Here is a 24394-nt window from a genome sequence, read left to right as displayed (position 1 = left end):
AATCATGTAACTGACCTGTTGACAATTAACATAAATAGTTGGGAGATGTTCCACCAGGTGTTTTTATTAGCATTACACAATTTTACCAGTCTTTTGTTGCCCCTTTTCTTTAAACGTGTTGTTGGCATCAAATTAAAAATGGGCATATATTTTTCAAACAATAAAAATTCTATTTCAACAAACATCCTGTTTTTTATGTATGTTTTGCACAGCGTCCCAATTTGTTTGGAAACAGGGATATAATTAAATCAGACAATTTGCCCAGAGGGCATTAGGAGGAGAAATTACAGATGATATGATTAAATACAGTCACATCAATAAGACCATGCTTGCTGCTGAGGGAGACTAAATCTAAATTTGTCAACCATAAAACCTATGCTTAGAGGGGTTATTTTCACTTTGCCCCAGCATGATCATCTAAAGACAATGCACTGTGTAATTCCAGTTCTAGGATTTTGTCTAGGAAGTTGCTTTCAGGTAAAGTGTATTTACTCATCATATTCTGGTATTTTGTATTATGGTCTATAGGCTCTATCTATGGGGATGATGACAGAGTATTATCACTACATCTTCACAACACTGGTAAGATACACAACACATATTTGACTGATATACTATGCTTGACTTGCTTTGTTCTGTATGCTGTCTAATGTTATACACCACTATTCCATTATACACAAAGAGTTTTAAAAGCAGAACTTTATATGTATCTCATCTTCAACTTTACAAAAAAGCTCTCTCTGCTGAAAACTGCTCTCATTTATACTTCTTTTTTTTTGATGCAGCTGACTGTAGAGAGTAGATATATACTGAATGAATGAAAAAGCTGTCTTTCTCGGAGAGCTTGGAGCATGAGTATTATGTATCAAACATCTGAGTAAGAGTTTTGATCTAGCAACTGTTAACCTGTTTTGATGAACTGTATTTATTAACTCTAGCTTTTTCAAACATTTTGTTAATGTTTATTATTATTATTATTATTATTATTATTATTATTATTATTCATAGTAGTAGTAGTATCAAGATATTGGAATGTGGATTCAAAACGTTTAATTAGTGGTGGAACCAATCTGATACCAGGTTTTAATACTGGGACGTGCAGGAAGGTTTAAGAGACGTGGTGGTTATAGCTATATGTAGCCTATGCATATATATCCTTTTGTGGTAGTCTGTTCCCAGCTTCCATACAAAGGAATCAAACCTTTAAGTATACTTGTGTATAACAAAAAAAAATAAATAAATAAATAGAATGGACTGTGTGCTTATCCATAATTGCTGCACATGAAAGGACATATGAAGCCAACTTAAGTAACAGCCTTGTCCACTGTACAGTATTTAGTCTTTGGTTGTCACTGTATGTGTGGTTGGATTTGGATATATTTGTGTGTGCTGGGCCCCTGGATGCTCCCTCGAACATTGTTTCTGTCTGTGAGAAATGATGCGCACACACAATCTTGGAGGACATTCGGCAGTCATGCCAGCTGTCTTAAGCTGACAGACTACACGCATACTCTCTCTGTGTACAGACACAGTCAGAGTTTTATGGAACACACAGCTCTGTATAAAACAACTCTCTGCAGTTGCACATTTCACACTATAGAGGAGAAACAGGATAACCGTTAATGCTCAAATGAAGGCTACACCATGACATATACAACCCACATACAACATATATTATTTCCAAAATGAAAGTGGTATGTTTAATTTGTTTTGATATTTAACAAAGGAATTACTATGCTGACTTGTTAGTTTGACATTTGAGATATAGTTCTTCAAAAAATCAAATCAAAATGACTCGTTGCCAAAATGATTTTCCCCTTTCACCAAAACGTAATTTGGGTCCAAAGTTTGCTTCTGTAGTTTTGCACTGGAACTACAAGACTAATGTAGCTAAACTAATGTAGCTGAAAGTAGGGCTAGGCAATCTGACAGTAATTATTATTATTGTGATAAATTATCACAATATGCCACAGTAAGTTTTATTTACAAGAAGAGAATGTTGTGGATATTGTCAATACTTAAAAACACTTCCCAACTACATTTGATTACAAAGAGAGCACAATTAGTGCTGTTTTATTGGATTTTGTGCAGCATTGTATATGAAACATTAAACATAAATAATTGTTTTCAGAAGTCTTGATAGTGTTTTGTTGGTATTTCTTTTCCAATTTATCAGATGTCAGAAAAAATATATATTATCACATATCATGTAGGAGTACGATAACAGCTACGTGAAGCATGCATGAGTCCCAAACCCCGCCTCCCGGGCCCCACCTCCTGTGCCCTGATCGAACATGAGGCACAGTCCAGCCCGGGCCCGGGAGGCAGGGTTCAGGACTTGTGTGCCACCTTCATGCTTCTCATGGCTGTCGTCGCACTCCTGCCATCTCTCGCAGTAGACGTCCTCCTAATGCTTTCCCGCCCTCTCTTGCACCCGTTGTCAGTACTTGTGGGTCGGGTGACTGGCATTGTTACATTTCTTTGTAATGCTATTCTAAGCAGGTCTATCCCAGTTTCTACACGTTATAAATATTTATGCATTGCCGTAGGCTGATATGTGCATGAAGAATATTGGGTATCAACATTGGCTCATAAGTCCCTGTTTACGCACACCAGTTATTATTGTGCAAACTGCATACCTAAATCATCACTCTTGCTTCAAACCATGTTATGTGTTAAGTAATCGTTAGTAGACTCATTTGTGTGGTTTCTGACACTCTAAGATATATAGTGCTTTCATTCTAGAGGCAGCTGCTAACTAGTCACTGCCTTCAAAGGCACCTCTCTTGTTGGGCAGCATTTTAACCAAAAAGGAACCTTAGCTGGCATCTCATTTGGGTCAGTGCTTCAGAACCGTCAAACGTCATAACTTTCACTGCACTATAGACGTTTATACCTGTTTACTCGCAGTTACTGGTTAACTTACACTCTCCTCAGTGCATAAGGATGGCTCCCGAACCTGCAGCAGCTGTTTTCCTACGTTGACATTGTTGTGGAAATTTGTGCATGGCGAACAGAACTGTCGTTATATACTTGACTCTGGGCCCCAGATAAATACAGAAAATTGTGACTACTAGTTTGTGAGTCATTTCAATTCATTCACTGTCCTCATCCACCTTAACGAACCTGCTTTATTTCTAACACACAAAGTATAAATAATGCATATAATTTTGTACAATATGCCCTCAGAAAAAAGGAGCGCACACAATCTGTTAAGCTGGCTAATATGCATTTTATTATATGCATTTTCATCTGATTTATGAGCTCCTAGTCTGAAATTTAGCTGTCAACATTTACCTAATGTGACTGTGGTAAGCACAGCAATACAATACAAGCAGAGCAGACAAAAATTAGCATTTGTGGTATTTATTTTAAAAACATTTTATTTCTGAACGTCTACATCATCCAGTAAGTTACAGTATTTTTTATCTTTCAGGGAGAACGTCAGTCTACAGCACTGGTTCTGCCGTGTTTCCTCCCACATACGCTCGGCAAGTGAGCTGCTTTCAGCCGTTCAGCGCAGTTTTCTCTCCATAACCGTTCCTCTTCCTCAGCCCCTCAGCGAGTGCCTCTCTGCTTCTGTAACGTTAGTAACGTTTACAGAAAAACTCCCTGAGTATAGAATCGAATTGATAATTATTTACATACAAAACATGCTACTAAACAGTGAACAACCAATATTTTAAACTGGACTCTCTCTTGTTTTGAGTAGCCAGCGCGTTTACATAGCTAGCCCGCTAGCTAAGCTAACTAACATTGGCTTCACCTACCGAGTTACAAATGCAGCCAATTTCTAGAGATCTACAAACACAAATATGTTCAATACTTTATACAAATACAACAATCAATCAAAATAGTAAAGACAGAAGTCAAAAAATAACTTACATTTGACTCCTCAGTCAGCAAAAAATGGGGGCTTTGTCCACCATGTTTATCCAACTGAAGCGGTGGAGCTCTTGGCCGATGAACAGGTGAACAGTATTGTGGGATTGCCTTCGCTGAGAAGGATACCCACGATGCTTTCTTCAGATTTGGTCAAAATAAGGCACCTTAGAAGGCAGCTGCCTTATGCTACCTTTCAAATGGGACAGGCTTTGTCTCGGGAGTGCGCAAATGCTGCCTTAAAATGCTGCCTACTTAGACAGCTGCCTCCTGATTGGAACACACCAATTCTGTTATCAATAAAAATTCAGGCTTTTCTGTATTTTATAGACACTTTTCTCCAATTTATAGATAACAGAATGTCATACAGCATCAGAGCAATCGTGTGATGATTTAGGCATGCACTTTGCATAGTGCTATTACCTGTGAACTACATTAGCATCATATCTCCAGTCTCGGCTGATCAGTTGTGCCAAACTATACCTTTAATATTGCAAATACTAATTGTGGTGATTTGTGCTCTGATAATGTATATTATTATTATATGTTATTATTATATGTTTTTGTATGCTATCTCAGTTATCTTTTTGTATATTATCTCAGGACCTTTTTGCATTGGACATGGAGCCGTATCGCTACAGCGGTGTAAACATGACTGGTTTTCGAATCCTAAACACAGAGAGTGCTCAGGTGTCCTCTATTGTAGAGAAATGGTCCATGGAGAGACTGCAGGCTCCTCCTAAGCCCGACTCAGGACTGCTGGATGGATTTATGACGGTAAGCGACTGAAAACATAAAAAAAGGTAGGTGTGGTTAAGCCTGTGCCTCCACTGTCAACAGATTTGGGTGAACTCGTGAGAGCAGCGGGAGGACAGCACCAACAATCCTAGTTTACCAGAATACTCTAGGTCCATGAACCCCCAGATCTGCACCTTTTATCTAACAGGAAAAACGTATTACCAAAGGCTTGACTAAACAGGTAGTCATAAATTACTTGAAAAATCTGTTTCCATCACCATTATTTGCATTTCTCCTTTATTGATGAACCAACTTTTTCAGCTCATCCAAACAATAAAACATTTTTTGTGATACATCTGAATAGACAGGCACACAACCTAACCCACACACAGACTCACCATCTTATACATGCACAATTTGGCTGTGTTAACACACTCAACACCCAGCCTCTACAGGCAGCCAATCCTTTGGCCAAAGTCTCCACATGGTGTTAGCGGTAATGACCGTTTATCGTCATTGCCTCCCACTCTCTCACTCTTGAAAAAAAGCCTCCCTGCCAAAAGCATGAGGACCTGTCGAGGGAGGGAGGGAGAAGGGAGAGAGAGAGAGAATTGAATATAAATAAAGGCTTTTCACAGTACCTTCCCAAGGAGTGTGTGATAAGGTGATTTTAGAGTGAAGCCAATAGAGTGAGGTGGCATGCCAGCAATGGTCACGTTCAAGGTCTTTATTTTCTAATTCAGTTAGTGTGCTTTCACAAGCCAGTTTCAGCAAACCATATAGACAGAGACAGACTCTATACCCGCTTCCATATAAGCACTCAAAGGATTCAGATATTCGTAACTGTTAGGAGAAAAAAAAACTTCACAAGTCAGACTGTCTCTGCTGCCTTGCAAGAATTTTTCTACTAAGGTGCTTTCAGAAAAGCCAGCCTGTCTTTTCACTCTTCCTTCATGCAGTAAATGAGGTAAGTAAAGACATTATGGAGCATATTAGGATATCACCATCAATTATAATAGTAATGGAGTAATCTATGGAAAAATAACAATCATGCTTAGCCTTTCAAAGATATCAAAAAAGAAACTTAAAAACTTAAAAAATAGAACAATGAAACACTTTGTGATTATACATGCAAATGGGTGTGCAAAACAGAATCCAGTAGGAGGATCTAAAATATGCATTATAATCATGTAAATAGATTTTTCCCCATTTTTTTTAATTGAGTAGTTATGACAGCCCTAGAGGATCATTACTCCTGTGTTCTTTCCTTCTTTTTGAAAGGTTGTGGTTTGCAGTGGCATGTTGCTTGATTTGATTTAAGGCCCACTCAGAAGGGCATAATATGTGGAGCAGCTCAGGTATAATTGCATCTTTCTGAGTTTAGTCTAAACTATTATTGAGGCTGTCTGTCTCCAGGCTTGAGAATTAAATGTTTGTCAATCTTGGTTTATTCAGTATGGTGGTTGGATCACTCACAAGCAAAACAGCATACTCAAATACAGGTGTGCAGCTGGTTTTAATAGCGGTTTGATTTCAGATACAAAGAACTGTTATTAAACTTTTCTTAATTAGACTATACTAGTCTATTTGTAATCCAAATGCAAACAACCAAAGAAACAAAGCAAAGATGACAAGCACGGCATTCTTAGAAACCAGTTTAGCTGTCTCAGATTGCTAAATGGATTTTATACTTTTGCACAGGCTGACTGTGTGTTTGTGGCAAAATACAAAGCAAGAAAACAAATCAGAAAAGCACAATGACCGCAAGAAAATAAAAAACAAATGGTAAAGAAGCAAACAATCAGAGGAAAGGTAGTATTTCAGGAAATCTTTGATTTGCAAGACATGGCAATGAAAAAAGTGCTCCCCTGTTTCAAAAAATAAATAATGGAGAATTTGTCAATAAAAGAGACGGTCATATATTTTTGAAAAACAGTGAGTTATTTGCCCAGTTAGGTAATGCAATTAGTAAATCATAAACCACATGTTTCATAATCTTTGTCCCATTATGCTTAATATTTCATAATGTCTCTCTTTGTTGGAAGAAATAATAATTTTAGCTGCTGTCATTGTGAGAATGCTTGAATTGCCATCCACATTTCTGAAACAATACCAATCACAGACTTCTGATTACTTGTATTATGATGTTTCTTGTAGTATTTTTCTTGGTTAAGTAGTCAATGAAATTAATCAAGTATTATGTCATTGTACTTGACTAAGAGTAAGTGGAGCATGTCAGTAAATGGCACAAAAACATAATAATTAATGGATATATGTGTAGGTAACATGTTAGTTGAAGTGCAGGACCCCTATTGCCCCTAGGTGTGAATGTATATGGCTGTGTGTCTGCCCTGTGATGGACTAGTGACCTGTTCAGGTTGTTTCCTGCCTTCTGCCCAATGACTGCTGGTATGGGCTCCAGCACCCCCTGCGACCCAAGAGGATAAGCAGCTTAGATAGGTTGAGTGTGTATTTATTGTAATATTAGTGTTTCTTTCTGAACAACATTTTAAATCTAATTTTCTCAGGTGCCTAAAGCTTTTGCACAGTATGTACACAGATGTCATTAGTGGGCCTCAGAGAAAAAAACAAATACCAAAAGAAATGTAGGCCTCTTTAACTATTGTAACGTATCTCAGAACATGAGGGACTTTGTTAAATAACAAATAAGTTGTGCAAAGGTTGAGCAGAGGACTGATAGTGTTTCATTAAAGTGTTTATATATAACCCCCAGAGACACATATCTCACGCTCTAACACCACCTTTGCATTGACAATTGTCAATTTGCTGAAACCATGTGAACAGAAACTAAGATCTACAAGACTAATGCAATAACCAATAAATGATCAAAATAGTGGCATTTCTGGCACAGAAATAAATCTTTTCTGCCACATCTAAAATCCAAAGCACGTAACATCGATGCGTTATTAAGAATAGTCATCAGTACCATACAAATAATTTTCCTAATAACCGTTTTTGTGGCAAAACAAACTTGGCTTTCATTAAAAATAGCACCCAAAACAGATATTTTTTACATAACAAAAGCATTTATGTTTTGTACCATTGACAATACATCTTTATAATGGTTTAATTTCTGATATATTTAGTCCCAGTGCACATACAGTTGTCTTTTTTATGCTTTTTTATAAATCTCTGGTTATGTATGTAACCATTGTTCTGTGACTGAAGACCACTAGTGGTGCTACAAGTAATGTGGACAGAACCTGAGGCATCCATACAATGAAGAAAATGGAGAAGACTCCGATTAAAAATTTAAGTAATGTCAGTTTCAAAGTCGATATGAAAGACAGCATTTATACACGTGTTCATTTTCAGGGTGGCACAGTGGCGCAGTGGGTAGTGCTGTTGCCTCACAGCACGAAGGGTCTGGGTTTGATTTCCTGGCTGGGCAACAAGGGTCCTTTCTGTGTGGAGTTTTCATGTTGTCTTTGGGTGCTCTGGTTTCCTCTCACAGTCCAAAGAAATGCTGTCAGCCTTCTTTCTTGGTTAAAATAGTCAATGAAATTACAAAATAATGTGTCATTGTGCTTGACTGAGAGGAAGTGGAGCATGTCAGTACATGGCAAAAAAAGCATAATAATTCAGTTGTATGTGTAGGTAAGATGTTAGTTGAAGTGCAGCACCCCTATTGCCCTTAGGTGTGACTGTGTATGTCTGTGTGTTTGCCCTGTGATGGCCTAGTGACCTGTCCAGGGTGTTTCCTGCCTTACGCCCAACGAGTACTGGGATAAACTCCTGCAACCTAGCGTCACTAATCAGCTCTCAGGATCAGCTTAGTTAGATAAATATCAGCTGATCACTGATCGCATATTGGTGCATAGACTTGTAAGCATGCCTGATGACAGCAGACAAATAGCTGGTCTGACTGGCAAAAGGCTGCAGTGGCAGACAGGTACAGGTAGAGTCTCAGCGCCTGAACTGGGCATAGTAATAGTAAAAGCAGGCAATGTGATAGGCTGATTGACAAACTGAGAAGATAGAACTCTTGGAATAGATGTAGGGCTGGGCCAAAATGTCAGACTCTTGTCCTCAGGGTACCATCTCATGCATGGGGGGCTGATGCAGAGAGAACATAATTCACAGACTTATTTAGCTGTTGTAATTGCTAGAAAGGCTGTTTAAGTGATAGCCACTTTAATTTGCACCACTGGCCAGAGCAAAAGGAGCTTTGTACAAAGAGGCTAACACCAGAAGCAGGTCCCAAGGTGGGCTAGCGGGTTGTTTCTGTGGGTATAGACATCTGGTACTCTTGAGGAAAGATGTAACAAACTCATGTGAACCTGAGGTGCAACCATGTACTTGTACATGATGGCCAGATATTGCTGCCAAATATACTTTTACTGTTGAGAGAAAGACCGAGGAGAAAGACCCTTATCCAGCTAGCTCTGTAAGTAATCCAGAACCGTGAGTAATGGATCTTTGATTGGGTCTGTAGCTTGAATATAATGCCACTGTGAAATATAATCTCCACCTATACGAATACATGACACGAGTGGTAGGTGCACTGGCATTCAGCAGCATGTGTCTCATGCTCGATGTGCAATCCATAAATTGTGCTCTGGCCTCATCAGCTGTAGATGGCCTGGCCAGGGGTTTAGCACTGTGTCACCCTGTTTGGGAAGGGAAGAGGCTTCCTTGATAGCTGTGATATTTGAGGTGTAAACCAGGGTCTCGCTGGCCAATGGGGGCAATCAACAGCACTCAATGCTGCTATTGTTGGAACCTGTGTAGTGTTGGCCAGAGGAGTGGAGGCGGAGGAACAGCACATAACAGATGATTGGGCCAACTGTGTGCCAAGGGCATCCTGGCCCAACGGGGTGCTGCAGTCTGCTTGGCCAAACTAGAGAAGGTGGTGTGTTGAATGAGCATTTGTGAACAGGTCCACCTCAGCTCTGCCTTACATATCCCATATCATCTGAACTGTCTCTGGATTTAATATCCAGTTTCCCAAAGAAATCTGATGGTGGAAAGTGTATTAGGTGCTTGATTTTGGTGACCGGGCAGGTGAACCACATGGAGTAAAGCTAATGGATAGGCCTATGTTAACAGCCAGAGATACCACCAGAGATACGGCATCAACCTTGTGCCTTCTAAATGTAGAACACAGTAGATGTTTTGTCTGTTCGAACAAGAATGTGTTTGCCCTGTATGGATGATGCAAAGCCTTTCAAGGTTAAGAGAACTGCTCTTAGCCTGAGCTTGCTGATGTGATACAATTGGTGAGCACTGGCCCACCTCTCCCTTATGCCTGTTTCAGACGCCACCTCAACCAAGGCAGGCTTCTGGGCTGTTTTGGTGGTCAAAGCTGTCTAGCATCCTTAAGGAAAGCTTGTGGAATGATGAGCTTGTGGAACACAAGGTACAAACATCTGCTTGTACACAGGAAGCATCTGTGGTGTTCACCTCGCTGTGTAATGCGATCATGCCCAACGAGAAAATTTTAACAAGAAGCTGGCAAATAAGACACAGACTTAAGTTTCCTGTAAGAAGATGCTGGTTGTGAATATCTATATGGAATTAGGAATGCTGTAACTTATCTACAATACTTACTCCATTAACAATCATTGTAAATAAGTGAATATAACTAGTACATCAAGTTAAGATTCTCTGTATAGACTATTGAAAAAAATAAGCTTAATATAAAGGGAGAGAAAAAACACCATCACCAACCACATGGTCAAATCCACATATAAATATCACATGAACACAAGCATGGACTGTTGCGTTCTCGCCATTATATAACCCTGTCCCACTTTCTGAGTGCAATATTCTTGAAATAGTATAATTTTGCACAGTACCTTCTTAAATGATCTCTCTCTAATTGTACTGAATGCGGTCCAGGAGCCATGTTGACTGCCACAAAATGCCGCCGTCGTTGATGTGCCAGACTAGACCCAACGCGGCTTCTATGTATGTATATCTATTATTGATATTATATCTCGATCTACCCGCATTCGTGAGATGAATACTCACAGTGCTTGCACCACCCCTGGTGGTTTGAAACAAAAATACAGAGGCATGTGCTGTATAACTTTCAGCAAAGCAGGAAGCATTTCTGTAAGATGATTTATTTTGAGTGTTCCTGCTTCTGACAACAGCAATTGCATTAGAATCTGTAAGCATATTTTATATTTTTCATTTTTGTACTTATTTATTTTTGAGAATCAGAGACTGTACTAATTGTTTAAATTATTTTATGCTTAGTGTTTATGACAGTGTGAAGCATACTAGACTAATACATGTCAAGCTTTTTTTGATGATCATTCCTCATTCATTTAAGCATTTTAATGGCAAATACTTCAGTGTTTGATGCATTACATGTATACACCTGTGTGTATGATTGAAGGAAAGAGAGATTCACTAGCACATCCAAGGCGTTCACAGCAAGACAAATGTTCTCTCAGTGTTAGCCTGTTATCCATGTCAGCTCCAGTGTGTTTATCCTGTGCTAAATGAGGGATGAGAGAGAGACAGAAAATGAGAGAAGAAGAGGGTGAAGGATCTGGCCATGTTCTGCTCCTCCTGCTGAGTGTGAAATAACAGACCAGCCACCTTTACCACACACACACACACACACACACACACACAGACACAGACACACACACACACATTATATAATGTCAGGCATGTAGCACTGGGTACCTGAGAATATTATACTTTAAAAGGTATTTGTCTAGTCAGTAGATGTTTGTTTGCTTAGAAAAACGGCGTTATTGCAACAACCAAATCACATGAATACAATGCAGTCATTTTACATATGTCAATGTTATTGTTTAACCATTCCCAAACCATCATGAAAGCGAAATATTAATTGTAGAATGTACAATGACAAAGTTAATTGTAGTTATTTGCTAATCAGTACTTCATTATATTAAATCAAGTGTGTTGGTGACGGAATTTAAGAAATCCAAGTGCTGGCTGGAGGCTTTAAGGAGATGTCTAGAACTTATCTTCATTCTTCAAACTAGCTCACAAGATATCAACTACTTGATTTTGAAAACAAGACATTTTACAAGCACATTTATTGCCAGGATAAATGGTTTAAAAAGATGTGCTTAGGTGTCTATGACTATTTTAGAGTATTGTATGTGTCATGTATTATGAATATGTAAGTACATATATGTAATAATAGTATGACCCATATATAAGTTACATATATGTAAGTACCTATATGTAGTTTGACCCAAATGTATTATATACAATAGTGCTAAAAAGTTTGTAAACCTTTAGAGTTCTCTGAATTTCCATGTAAATCTGACCTGACTTTTGTTTAAAAAAGTCGTCCAATATGAAATGTCTTTGTTGGCAAAAGTGTGAACATTTAGAATTATTACTTCAGTATAGTGTATAATTAGGGTCAGGAAGTTTAATCATTTTGTTAACAATCAAGTTTGACTTTAGGAGGCCCTGCCCCATTTGTAAAACATCAACCTGAGTCTTCACTATTAAAGTATGGTCACATACTCCAAGGGGTAACATCTAAAGATCTGCAGACCTCCCTTGCACTGGCTAATGGCAATGTTCCTGAGTGAGTCCACCATCAGTCCAGTACTCGCCAAGAAGAAGATTGCTGCCTGTTTAAAGTTACCTAAAGGCCACCTACAAGAGCCAGATAAGCACTGAAGGAATGTTTTGTGGACTGACAAGACAAAAATAGATCTTTTTGGCTTAAATGATAACTTTATGTTTGATGAAAACGGAACATAGGACCAGAACAGCTTGCCATCATTTGATGTGCAAATTCTACAGGAGAATCTCAGGGTGCCCTTCTGTGAACTGAAGCTGTACAGAAAGTGGGTCTTGCTGCAGGACTATGACCCTCCAAGTCGATGTGTGGGACTGATCAACAGTTACAGGAAACATTTGCTGAATCATTATTTGCTGAATCAAACATATTGCGGGGAGTAAAACATAAAATATGGCCTATGCAAAAGTAATAATATTACATATGTTATAAGTTCTGAAAATGTACAAACACAACACATACACACAAACACACATAGACATTGACACAGAACCTGATCTGCCCAGACACACACACACACACATATTGGTCTGGCACAATCATGACTGCTGGCAGCGTGGCAGCCTCTTCTCTTGTTCATTCAGCCCTAACCAATCATCTCTACAGTGGTTGCTACCGGAGAGGCAGGGTTGCCGTGGAAACCGGTGCTGACATAGCAGTGCTAAGTTGCTGCCGTATGGTAGTAGGGCTTTGGTGGGATGAGGGTTGCCACGGCAATTTCAGCCCATTCGTCAGTGTCCTGTGATTTATTGCTGTCTAGGAGCAACTGCATGAGAGAGAGATAGACAGAGACTAAAAGGGATGTCTGTAATTTAGTCATGGAAAACATTAGAAAAATTGACTGAAATAATTGGGTTTGCGGGTTTTGCAACATGCGGAAAATACTGTGAGTGGGAGGATTTAACAATATTGCTGATGTGTTTGAAGTGTGTGTGTCATGAACATTACATGATAAAGTGTACAGAAATCAGAATTCTCAGAGGAAGAGAACAGGACTGAGTAATAATGTGTATAAATGTTTATCTGTGAAAATACACATTGAAATACATTAAAACTAGTAAAATGATGTCACAGAACGGTAAACACCAACTCTGATCCTGGAGATCTACTTTCCTGCAGAATGTAATTTCAACCACAATCTGCCACACCTGCTCTGGCTAATTAACTTCTTGATTGGCTGGATCAGTTGCCTAGACCTCTGAAGTAGTAACATCATTTTTAGTTGGCATCATGCCCATATTAGGAACTCTGGATCTAAGCTGATTCCCTATGGGAAAGGGAATTGCGCTCAGTGCTGCTATCTCACCCTGTGGTAAGAAAAAAATGTTTTATAGCTGATAGATTTTGTCCTGTGAACATTTTCCTCAGAATGTCACTAGATCTTTTGAATTACAAAGTCGTTAAGGAGTTAAAATATGAATATTGCTACATGCAAGCTTACACTGCTGGGCAGTAGTAGCCTACGGTTTGAGTAACTGGTGTTGATATATAATGGTGTTGAAGCATAGTAGTAGACTTGTTTTCAAGCAACATCATGCAACTAATGCTACATACATGCTAGAAGCAAGACAATACTGCTGCACAGGCAGTGTTGTCTTGCTTGTAGCATGTATGTAGCATTAGTTGCATTTTGACTGCTAAAACACATCATAATTCAAAGGGTTCAGTGAGACTTGGGGGTGAAACTCAACACATAACAAATCTTATCAGGTTTATCACTTTTCTGTTTAGCATAGGGTGCAATAGCTGTGATTTTTTGAAAGTGCCATTCATTTTTCCCATATAGAAAATCTGCTTAGACCCACAGTTTGAAATACAGGCATAACACTGACTACAGAATGATGCACAAATTTACAGGTCTGGAAGCAGGTGGAACTAAACCATGCAGGAAAATAGAAGTGTGTAGTGTGTAAAAATCACCTGTTGTCTGTTGTATCAATCACTACAGAGTTTCAGACTGTCTCTGGAAGCAATATCAGCACAAGAACTTTGCATCAGCAGTTTCATGAAATGGGTTTCCATGGCCAAGCAGCTGTACACAAGCCTAAGGTTACAATGCACAATGTCAGCTGGAGTAGTGTAAAGCTCGCTGCCACTGGACTCTGGAGCAGTGGAAATGTGTTCTCTGGAGTGATGAATCATGCTTCTCTGTCTGGCAGTCTGACGGATGAATGTTAGGTTTTGCAGATGCCAGGAGAACGCTATATACCGAAGTGTCAACAGTGCCAGCAGCAAAGTTTGGTGGTGGAGGAATAATGGGCTGGGGCATTAATTTTCATTTTTAAATTTAATTTTAATCAGTTACATGCTTCCAATTGTATTGCAAAAGGTTAGTGAAAGCCATTTCCTGTTCTAGCATGGCTGTCCCCTTGTACACAAAGCAAGACCCATAAAGATTTGTTTTGACGAGTTTGGTGTAGAGGAGCTCTAGTGGCCTGAACAGAGCCCTGACCTCAAAAACCACACTGGACACCTTTGGGATGAATTAGAATGATTGTGAGCGAGGCCTTCTCATCCAACATCAGTGCTTGACCTCACAAATGCTCTTTTGACTGAATGGTCACAGACTCCCACAGACACACTGAACTCACTGAATCTCTCACCTATGAAATGGTTCAAACTTTACATTACTTCCTCCTGGATTAATCCGAATAATTCTGAAAGATGTTCAAGCACTAAGCTTCTTTGTTGAATCTTGTCTTAAAATCTCATTAGCTATTCTTTCTTCTGGGGTCGACCAGAGGAGGATGGGTTCCTCCCTTGAGCCTGGGTTCCTCTCGAGGTTTCTTCCTCTTACTTCAAGGGAATTTTTGCCTTGCCACTGTCGCCTCTGGCTTGCTCATGGAGGGCTTGGACCCGGATTCAGTTCCTTACGTCTATACATGGACTCCTTTTTTATTTTCTATAATTTTCTTTTACTTTCTTTTTATTTTCTTTTTTATTCTTTTGATCCTTCCATAAACTGATTTTCTGTAAAGCAGCTTTGAGACAACTCTAGTTGTAAAAAGCGCTATACAAATAAATGTTGTTGTTGTTGTTATAGATGTGATGGTCAGGTGTCCACATACCTTTGGCCATATAATTTATCATTTATTATTTTATTTATTAAGTAGGTGTTAGCAGGATGCATATGCTGAGCATCTTTATTTAGGGACTTCCAATACTTGTAGTCAAGGCAGGCAGGTACACACAAGGAGAGTCCATGATCATATTAAACTATTTCTGGGAACATGGTCAGGTAGTTTTGGTGAGAGTGAAGGGTGACTCATTCTCCTTTTACACAGACAACAGAGACCCAAGTCCTATTCACAACATCGGGACATTCTGCCCTTTATGTTGTAACTTAATGGTTGATTACAGCTATAGTAAACTTGTGGTCGTTTTAGTGATTGCTAGGGTCTTTTGACTATTTTGGATCTAAGCTCACATTTTCTGATTTCTGAGCTGATTTTAAGAAAAAAATTGTTTTGGGTTTGTTCAGCCAGCTGCTGGGTCTTTCTGCAGGCAGGGTAAAGTGGATGATGCAAGACTAATGCAGACAGGAACTGTATCACTTTTCACCCCATTGACTTGAATAGGCATGCAAAGGGGTTGACTGGCAACCAAAAGCATCCCAGGAATATCCTGTCAAGTGGCCCCAATTTGACACACCAAATTTGAACTAACAAAACATGTCTGTCAACCAACAACTCATTAATTTAAAAAAATTGTTTCTGTTAAGCTAATATGTAAAATGATAAAACTAGTTTTAGTTTTGTGAACAAAAAGTAAAAATTGAAAGTTGAATTGTAATGATCACCTGACACCCAATTTGACTTAAAAGCCTGTCCTCATCACCTGCAGACTGCTTAAATAAATCGTCTTCAGCCGGCAAAGCCTTTTTCATTTTTTTGCTGCACTTCTCTGCACCTTTGGTGTTCTAATAATTTATTGTGTTTTTAATTTGAATCCAGTACAGGCTCAGCTTAATATTACTACTTCTATCCCTGATAAAGTGATGAGGCTATCAAATTATCCTGATTATTCTGAACTGTGAACTGTGTTTACAATTCTGTCGCCTGAGGCTGCTACCTGCTATTATGGATTATCTCTCTCTTGCTCTCTCACTCTCTCTCCGTGTGGCTTGCTGGGGCTCATACCTAAACAAGTATCAGCTATTCATGTTTAGGGAATAAGCACCCATCGAATACTGGTGGGAAACACAGCGACTCTGCCTCTCCACCGCCGCAATGTATAGACAATATAATACTGGGATTGTGAAGACAAACTGGCCCTCACAAGACATGGCCCACTGGGACATGGGACATTCTTTTACAGGTTTAAAGAGGGAAATGCATCAGATTACAATGATTTTTGGGCAAATTCACACTTGTGTTCATTCAGTCCTTCATTTGCCTTTGACACAACAAAATATTTCACAGAAGCACTGCTTCACTGTGGACAACTGAGAGAGTAAAGAGATTAAAGCCTCAATCAGTAAATGCTGTAACTGCAGCACAATCATACAATGAGCAGCTGTGATTTTACTAAAACACATCACTGGTACACACATCGGAAGTGAAACCAACACCACTGACTGAGAACACAACATGACTGAGAAAAGATGAAAGAGAGTGGAGATGGAGCTGAAGAGAAATGCTTTTCTCTTTTCCTATTTTTGACATGATGCACACATAATCCATCACACACATACACACACACACCCTGAAATGTCATCCCTACTGCTAGAATAGTTTGCAGTCTGCAATTACTGTCTTTGGAGCCAGAAGCCATTATTAACTAGGTAATACATCCACACACATACACACACACACACACACACACACACACACACACACACTGACAGCTGAGCTACACACACACAGTTGGCACCCACCTGTGGGACCAGTGATTGAAGCAGGCAGCTCTCATCATCGTTCTTCTTCATCATAGTTCTGTCAGTGTCCCTGCACCACAGAATGAATATGTGTTGTAAGCCTGAATAGCTGCACACATCAGTGAGCCTGATGACTGATGGAGTGGACAAGGCATGTTCCCTTGTCAGAACTGTATCCATCTAGATACACCATACGTCACTGGAACAGAGTGACCTTTGAGATATTAGATTGCTTCAGACAAATAAAATCTGTAATACAAGGCAGTTATTACAGTTTTTACTAAATCAAAAGTCAACCTTCTGCATATTTTTTAAACTCCTCAACTTGGTGTAGTCAAAAGTTCTTAGTCAGCAAAACAGTTTAAGAAAAAAACAAGACTAGCAAGCCTAGTTTTTGTGGGACTGCAAAAAGCCGGCTGCATAGCATAAGTCGCACAAATGTCAATGGCATTCAATGGCATTACACTTCCCTGTGCTGTTTGAAAGACCTATGTGATAAGTGTGGGGAAAAAACACTTTAATTCAACATATGTATAGTGTGTTTCAACCTATAATTTCTCATCTGTGAAGAAAGAGTTTTCTGTTTTCTGGTTGTTGATACTATTTTCAAATGAGAAAACTCTTATTGGCCGACTCCATGTGGGGTGCGACTGGGCTGAAAACGTGGAGTAGGTATTGTAATTGGGCTGCTGTGTACAGCTCAAAAATGCCTGGAGTCAAAGATTATCTTCTCTGCTGCAGAGGAGCACAGTATGAGTAAGCCACCACACACTGGACGCACCGCGCAGCATTGTGTCACGTAGCAGAAGGCTGCTAAAGACTACATGCAGTGAGAGTGCCTATAAACAGATATTAAATTCCTTTTTAAACTCTACTCATTTAAATTGAATGTAATTAAACTTTCAATATAATTTATGACGCTTGCCATTAGTTTACTACCTTTTCACAAACTCACTGTTTTCAAGCTGAAATTTATGAGATGACAAAAAAGACTGTGCTAGTAATGTTAGCTGTAGGTAAAGACTATTTTCTGCTTAATAAGCATTTGTCTGTCTGATAGCCTTTCTCTGTGTAAATTTCTCCTGTGGTTGCCTCTTTCTCTGTGGTTGCTTCGTTAATTGCTTAATTTTGTGGGTGGATTTTTACTCAGTCCACCAATTTAATCTTTGTTAATTTCCACCCACAGACTACAAATCCTCCTATGACAGTACCCTCAGCCTAACTAGGAGGGCTGAGGTATCTCCAGGAATCAGACCTATGATCTCTTGATGATTAGGCAGTTAGACAGTTATGCCACTTAGAGCCTATAAACCACAAAGTTGCTTAAACTACTGGATCCAAAAAAACAATAAAAAGGTTAATTATCTCAGTGAATGCTGCCTGTGCTTAGATAAACAACAGTTCCATGTGGCACAACTGTCTAACTGAATGGACAAGAGATCATGAATTCAAGCCCCAGTGATGCCTTTTAAGCTAGCTAGCTATGGATAGATAGATCTTTATTGTCAATGTTAAAAACAAAGAAAATGGAAAAACCATTTAACAGCTCTAGAATTGACAGCAGAGACATAAACAAAAAGAAATAAAGACAAATAAAGCAAAAGACATAATATAGACACAATAAAATAGTATATACAACATACTAGTGCAAAATGAAATGATATATAGTGCAAAATGAAAGATGTCTCAGTCTAGTCTCAGTCTTAGTCCTAGTTACTAACAATTTAGTTTTTCATTCAACTCCTAAAGTATAAGCCTAAATTACTAAATCTGATAATCCACACAGCTTTCTAGCAGTTACCCAGAATAATGTGTAGCCAAGCAAAACTTCTCAAGATCACTTTTAAATTTGTGCAAAAACATTCTTTGTGTAAACAAATACATACTACCTAAATAACAAATAAACTGTCACTCTAAGCCAGAAGTTTGAACTTTTGATGTTTTTGTAAGGCCCATGATGTGTTTCAGTAAATGCATTTTCGGCTTTCCTGTGTTTATATTTCGCTTATTGCAACATATGACTCGATCAGCTCAAATAAATAATTGCAGTGATTATGTTAAAATTGTGACATGCCTAGTCATATCCTACCGATAACAGCTGTAGAGCTAAAGAGTTGAGGCAGTACTTGGTTCATGCAGTCACTGTCACTGTCTAAGCAGTATATCTAGCTTAATTAGTACAATGGAAATAAAAATCCCCCCTCAAAAAAGAAATGCTAACAAGTCTGCATTTGCATGAGCAGGCACCTCCAGCAGTCTCCACTATGAATACTGCTTGTCCCTCGACTAGCTTTTGAAGGAGATGGTTTAGTACATCTCCATTATTCCATTTTCAAAGCAAGACTATGTTTGAGAGGAGTCTTACCATGATGGCTGAGGATTAACAGGCCATTACTGGCCAGCTGGCAGACATGCTGTCAAGCCTCATCACTTAGCCATAGTTAGCCTGAATTTCTTTGTTTTCTTGTGCTCTGTCAAATACATTCATGGCTAAACTGTTAACTGCAACAACTCAATAATGAAATTCTTCTGCTTTTCTAGTATTCAATTCTTTTATAATTTGAATGACTGTAAATAATTGAGCTGTAACATTTCCACATTTGTGTGTGTGTGTGTGTGTGTGTGTGTGTTTCTGTGTGTTTGTGTGTGTGCATGTGAGTGTGTGTGTGTGTAAGTAAGTAATTAGCAGTGAAGCAAGACCTACCTCTGCCTGAACACTGTATGTGTGCAGGGTGGTGTGATGCTAATTGGGCATCCCTCAATGGCTGCCACCCCTGCCAAGAAAAATTCCTCATCAAGTCTAGCAGAACATTACTGTTCCCTCTTTTTCACATTCATTCTCACATCCTCTCTGTACCTCTCTCTTTTCCTGTCTTTCTGAATCTCTTTCGCTTTGGGGCCAGTTATAAACCAAAACATTTGCAGAGTTCTGAAAAAAAGTGAGTGTTGTATCTTTTATGTTTATCCTGTATTTTTCAAAAAGCTATTCAATGATGAAAACACGAGAGACTCAACAAATGATAACACATTCCACTGATCTTGTATCTTTAGTTGTCCTGCAGTCATGAGAGCCCCCACTCTACAGAACCAAACACCACACAGTTTCAGATGATGCTTATGAATTAGCTGACCAGTCAACAGTCCAGAACCTGAGATCTCGCAAAACTTCTTGCGAACAAACGTGACTTTAGATCAAAACAAATATGGCAGATGACAACAATGCACAGATTACAGTGTTAAATTTAACAGCGTAAAAGTGAAAGAGTCAAAGAACGTGAATGAAAATATACATAAGGATAAAATTATTATTATTATTATTTTTCTTTTCATTATAGATTATAGACTCCCAGGGCCATAACTAGGATTAAAATGTTGGTGAGGTCCATTTTACAGAAAAGTGACCTACATCATATTTGCAACCTTGCAGTGGCACATTTGCAATTGCTACTTATTCAGCTCTTCACTTACCTTCTAAATAAGCTTCAATACATTATCAAAGATTCCACCCATCCTGTAGATAAGAATTTAAAATTAGTTAAAGGGGTAGAATGTTGCAGAATTAAAACAAAATAGTTCAAACACTCTTTTGTTCCTGCTGCTATAAATATATTCAACATCCAAGTTTTGGAGGTTTAATTGTGTACACTTTGTGATCAAAGGTGTTTTGTTACTTTTTGTGATAGCTTTATGGTTTTTGTATACTTTGTGTATGGGGTTATTTTGTGTATTGACATTGTTTTATTTTTAGTATTGTTGTGCGGGTATGATTTTGCACCATTAATCAACTGAATGTCCTAAATGGACTTGACTTGAATAGCCAAATGTTTGTATTACACCAACTGTCACCTTTAGTTTTTTCACCAATTCATTGTAGCCTTTTCTACCCATTCCTAATTGTTTTCTACCTTTCCCTTCATTTGTTCACTATCCTTCTTTCTTTCTTCCATAAACTACTGTATCTGTTCCATATTCTGATTTGACTCCAGTTTGGCATGGTAAATTTAACTTAATTAATTATTTAATTGTTTATTAACCATTCAATTTAGACTGAAAAAAAAACATGTTGAAAACTACATATACTAAATCAGTTCATACTTTTATATTGATTTTATTTATTTACCTCTCTTTGCCTCTCTTTCTGTCTCTGCTTGCCTCTCAGTCCTCACTGATTACTGAAAAAGTGTACATTAAAAGTGTGTTATAAAAGGCCCTCTTGTTATCTTCAAATTTACTAACTTCTTTTGTCCTTGGGGTCAATTTGACCCCAGCAGTTTAAACCTCCAAGAAATATAATCTGATAACTGCCCTCATAAACTCTCACATTTATATCAGTTATATTATATGTTAGCCTATAGTATGTGTGCTGCATCAATCTGGGTAGTGTAGCATCTCCTATAGAAACATAGCAGGCAGTGTGTGGCCAAACCACAGATGTTCTGAGGTCTGCTGTTAACCAGTCACTGCTTATTGGGTAGTCTCATAACCTTTTCCACATTGAAACCTGCCTGGAAAGGAACATCTTTTGTGTTTGTCGTGAGGGGCAAATCGGCCTCAAAATCAGGCACAGAGTCAGCCTTATGATCCTGTAGTGTGGAGCTTTAACTTTCTTAAATGATTAAATGCTACTGATCTCTCTGTATGTTTGTGTGTTCACAGACAGATGCAGCCCTGATGTATGATGCGGTGCATGTTGTAGCAGTAGCAGTGCAGCAGTCCCAGCAGATCACTGTTAGCTCTCTTCAGTGCAACCGACACAAACCCTGGCGCTTTGGAGCGAGGTTCATTAGCCTTATTAAAGAGGTACACACAACAATACACGCACAGTATGTGAGTTCTATATGTGATCTTAAATGACCTTCCTTTGAGAGCTGTCACAGTGCCCTTTAGTGGCTTTGGGGGTGATGCAACATAGAATGTTTATTTAAATCAGCCAGTCACTGCATTTCATGGATGTTTTTTTTAGTTACGTTTGGCTTGCTAGGCCTCTCCAGTCATTCATTTTCGCTGACAAGGTGTGGGACTTAATTCAACTTTTGGTCTGCTTTATCTAGGCCTTATCCTAAATGGATTTTTATTTTATCCATTTTATTCAAAGTATGCTGCATAATAAATCATTACCTGTGAAAGCCAAGACAGTTTTACAAGTGAAATCAAGATGTCATTTTAAAGGAAAGTCTTTAAAACTGCTGAAAAGCCATGAACTGACCTTTTTTCCCCCAACATGATTTAATATTTAGTTTTCTTCCCTTTCTTCTGCATCGTGTATGAACTAAATGTCACATCTAGATGTGTAAGCCTGTGCTAATTGCATCTATATGTTCATACCTTTTCCTTGTACAGATATACTGGATCATATTTACACACAGCTGTTTATTTCTTCTTTCTTTGTTGTGCCTCTACTGATTTTGAGGCAGCATCATTGTAGGTAATTGGTGAAAATAGCACATTCTACTTTTTTCTTTGTTACTCTTTCTATCTCATATACTTCAATCTCTCTCTCTCTCTCTCTCTCTCTCTCTCTCTCTCTCTCTCTTTCTCTCTACTTTACTCTCTGAAAGCTTTGAAGTCAGACTTCAGAAACATCCAGCTTCAAGAACAATAAAGCTGACAGTCTCTTTGTAGTGCTCCACTGTGTCCAGATGCCAGCAGCTTGTGCTTTTTGATCACCCTTCTCATTATCACAGAAAGAAAGCCTCGTTGAATGTGTGTTCATAGAATGTTAATTCCTCTGTTATAACATATTTGCAATTGTGTAATTGAATGTATATGGTCTTTTTTTAAAAGGCTTCTTGGGATGGACTGACAGGGCGAGTTCTCTTCAACAAAACAAACGGCTTGAGAACAGATTTTGATCTAGATGTGATTAGTCTGAAGGAGGATGGACTGGAGAAGGTACTCTGTGGAAGTGTGTGTGTGATTGTGTGGACTTATTTCAGTTCAGTTGTCCATTATTGTCATAATAAAAGTACAGCATAAAGAAAACTGTTTTTGCTGTTCTGCATGATATAACACAAAACTCATAACAAATGACAAAAATACAAAATGCATGATGGAACAGTAGACCTCCTAAGCACCACGCCATGGACAAGTACCGGCCAATGGATTGTTTGGCACTGGACTGTAGAGCTTTTATTAGGCATAACATTTTGGTCCAAACCTGAATGTAACCTGAATAAGACCCGACAAACAGCATCACATTTTGTGTCTGAAAGCAACCAAAGCCCAGCTACATTTTGTCCTGACCTAACCTGACCCAAACCACATCATGTTTTGAGTCTGAAACTGTGCTAGCACATGCGTCCTCTGAGTCGTGTAAACCAGCCACTGCATCTTTTCAAACTGCCACAACACATCATTACTGGACAGCTGAATGCACTTGGAATAGAATGCTAACTGCCAATTCTCCAGATTGTTGGTAGTGAGGGTTTGTAGGAATATTTCGACTGGGCTACTACAATGTAGCAGTGAGCAGGGGCCTTTAGCCTTATTGCACATCCCTGTTTGCCCTTGCATGTGTGAAGTTTAAGTTGCTTTAAGGGAATGTTGGTTTCTGTCAGGTAATCACTATCTAGTGACAAGTGAAGAACTTTTCTGGTCTTCAGCCTTGACAGTCACCAAAACAAGGCTCTGTAACAGGCTGGATGCCAAAAACACTGCATTTGCCACACAGATATAACACCACACTATAACTGCCTTGTCTCTGTATGTTAAAGGTGCATTAAAATTTTTTAAAATTTGTTTTATTGTGTTAGTTTGAAATGCGATTTTGTTACAGATTGTATGGATTGACTATATACACCAGCAAAATATAGGCTAATAACATAACATGATAAAAAGGTTGGGAAATACAAAAAGTACTGGACAAAGGACAGACAGTTAAATCTTAGAACTCTACAGTTAGTGTTTTAATTATGCGGTACAAAAGTAATTACACATTTAACACAATGAGTTACACAATGAGTTATACATTGAAGTATGATTTCATTAAATTTACATTCTGTACTAGCATGTTTGAATCAGCACCTTTTCTGTTTTGACATCAAGAAATGACAGAAAAATGGCAAAAATATAATTAAAGGCTATACATACAACTTTTCATCAAATTCAAATAATAATAAATATCTCCTCTTGTACTCTCTAACACAAATACGATATCAATTAAACATTTAAAATCCATACAGAATTTTTTTGCTTGTTTCAATTGACTACACTGAAAAATGACGATTCAAACAGTTTCACATGAATAATATGTTACCTCAGCAGAATTTTGTCTTTATGAAGTAAACTAGATGATGGCAATTGTGTCATAGCATATTTTATCCATGAGCATTACATTGATTTTTGTTTATTTA

The 24394-nt window shown here is 38.5% G+C and overlaps 1 protein-coding gene across 1 annotated transcript in view; it reads left to right on the top strand.

The window, feature by feature from the left end:
* Positions 1 to 24394, top strand: part of LOC118811195 (glutamate receptor ionotropic, kainate 2) — a 100200-nt gene that overhangs the window by 50623 nt on the left and 25183 nt on the right. Inside the window, exons 6-9 of the mRNA XM_036575359.1 lie at positions 529 to 582; positions 4486 to 4659; positions 21699 to 21842; positions 22827 to 22934. Of these exons, the coding sequence (XP_036431252.1) occupies positions 529 to 582; positions 4486 to 4659; positions 21699 to 21842; positions 22827 to 22934 (480 nt within the window). The remainder of the gene's footprint in view (positions 1 to 528; positions 583 to 4485; positions 4660 to 21698; positions 21843 to 22826; positions 22935 to 24394) is intronic.

The sequence above is a fragment of the Colossoma macropomum genome, unplaced genomic scaffold (assembly GCF_904425465.1).
Source record: "Colossoma macropomum unplaced genomic scaffold, Colossoma_macropomum, whole genome shotgun sequence".
NCBI classification, from domain to species: domain Eukaryota; kingdom Metazoa; phylum Chordata; class Actinopteri; order Characiformes; family Serrasalmidae; genus Colossoma; species Colossoma macropomum.
The sequence above is the reverse complement of the archived record's forward strand: the minus strand, read 5'-3'. Positions and strand labels throughout refer to the sequence as shown.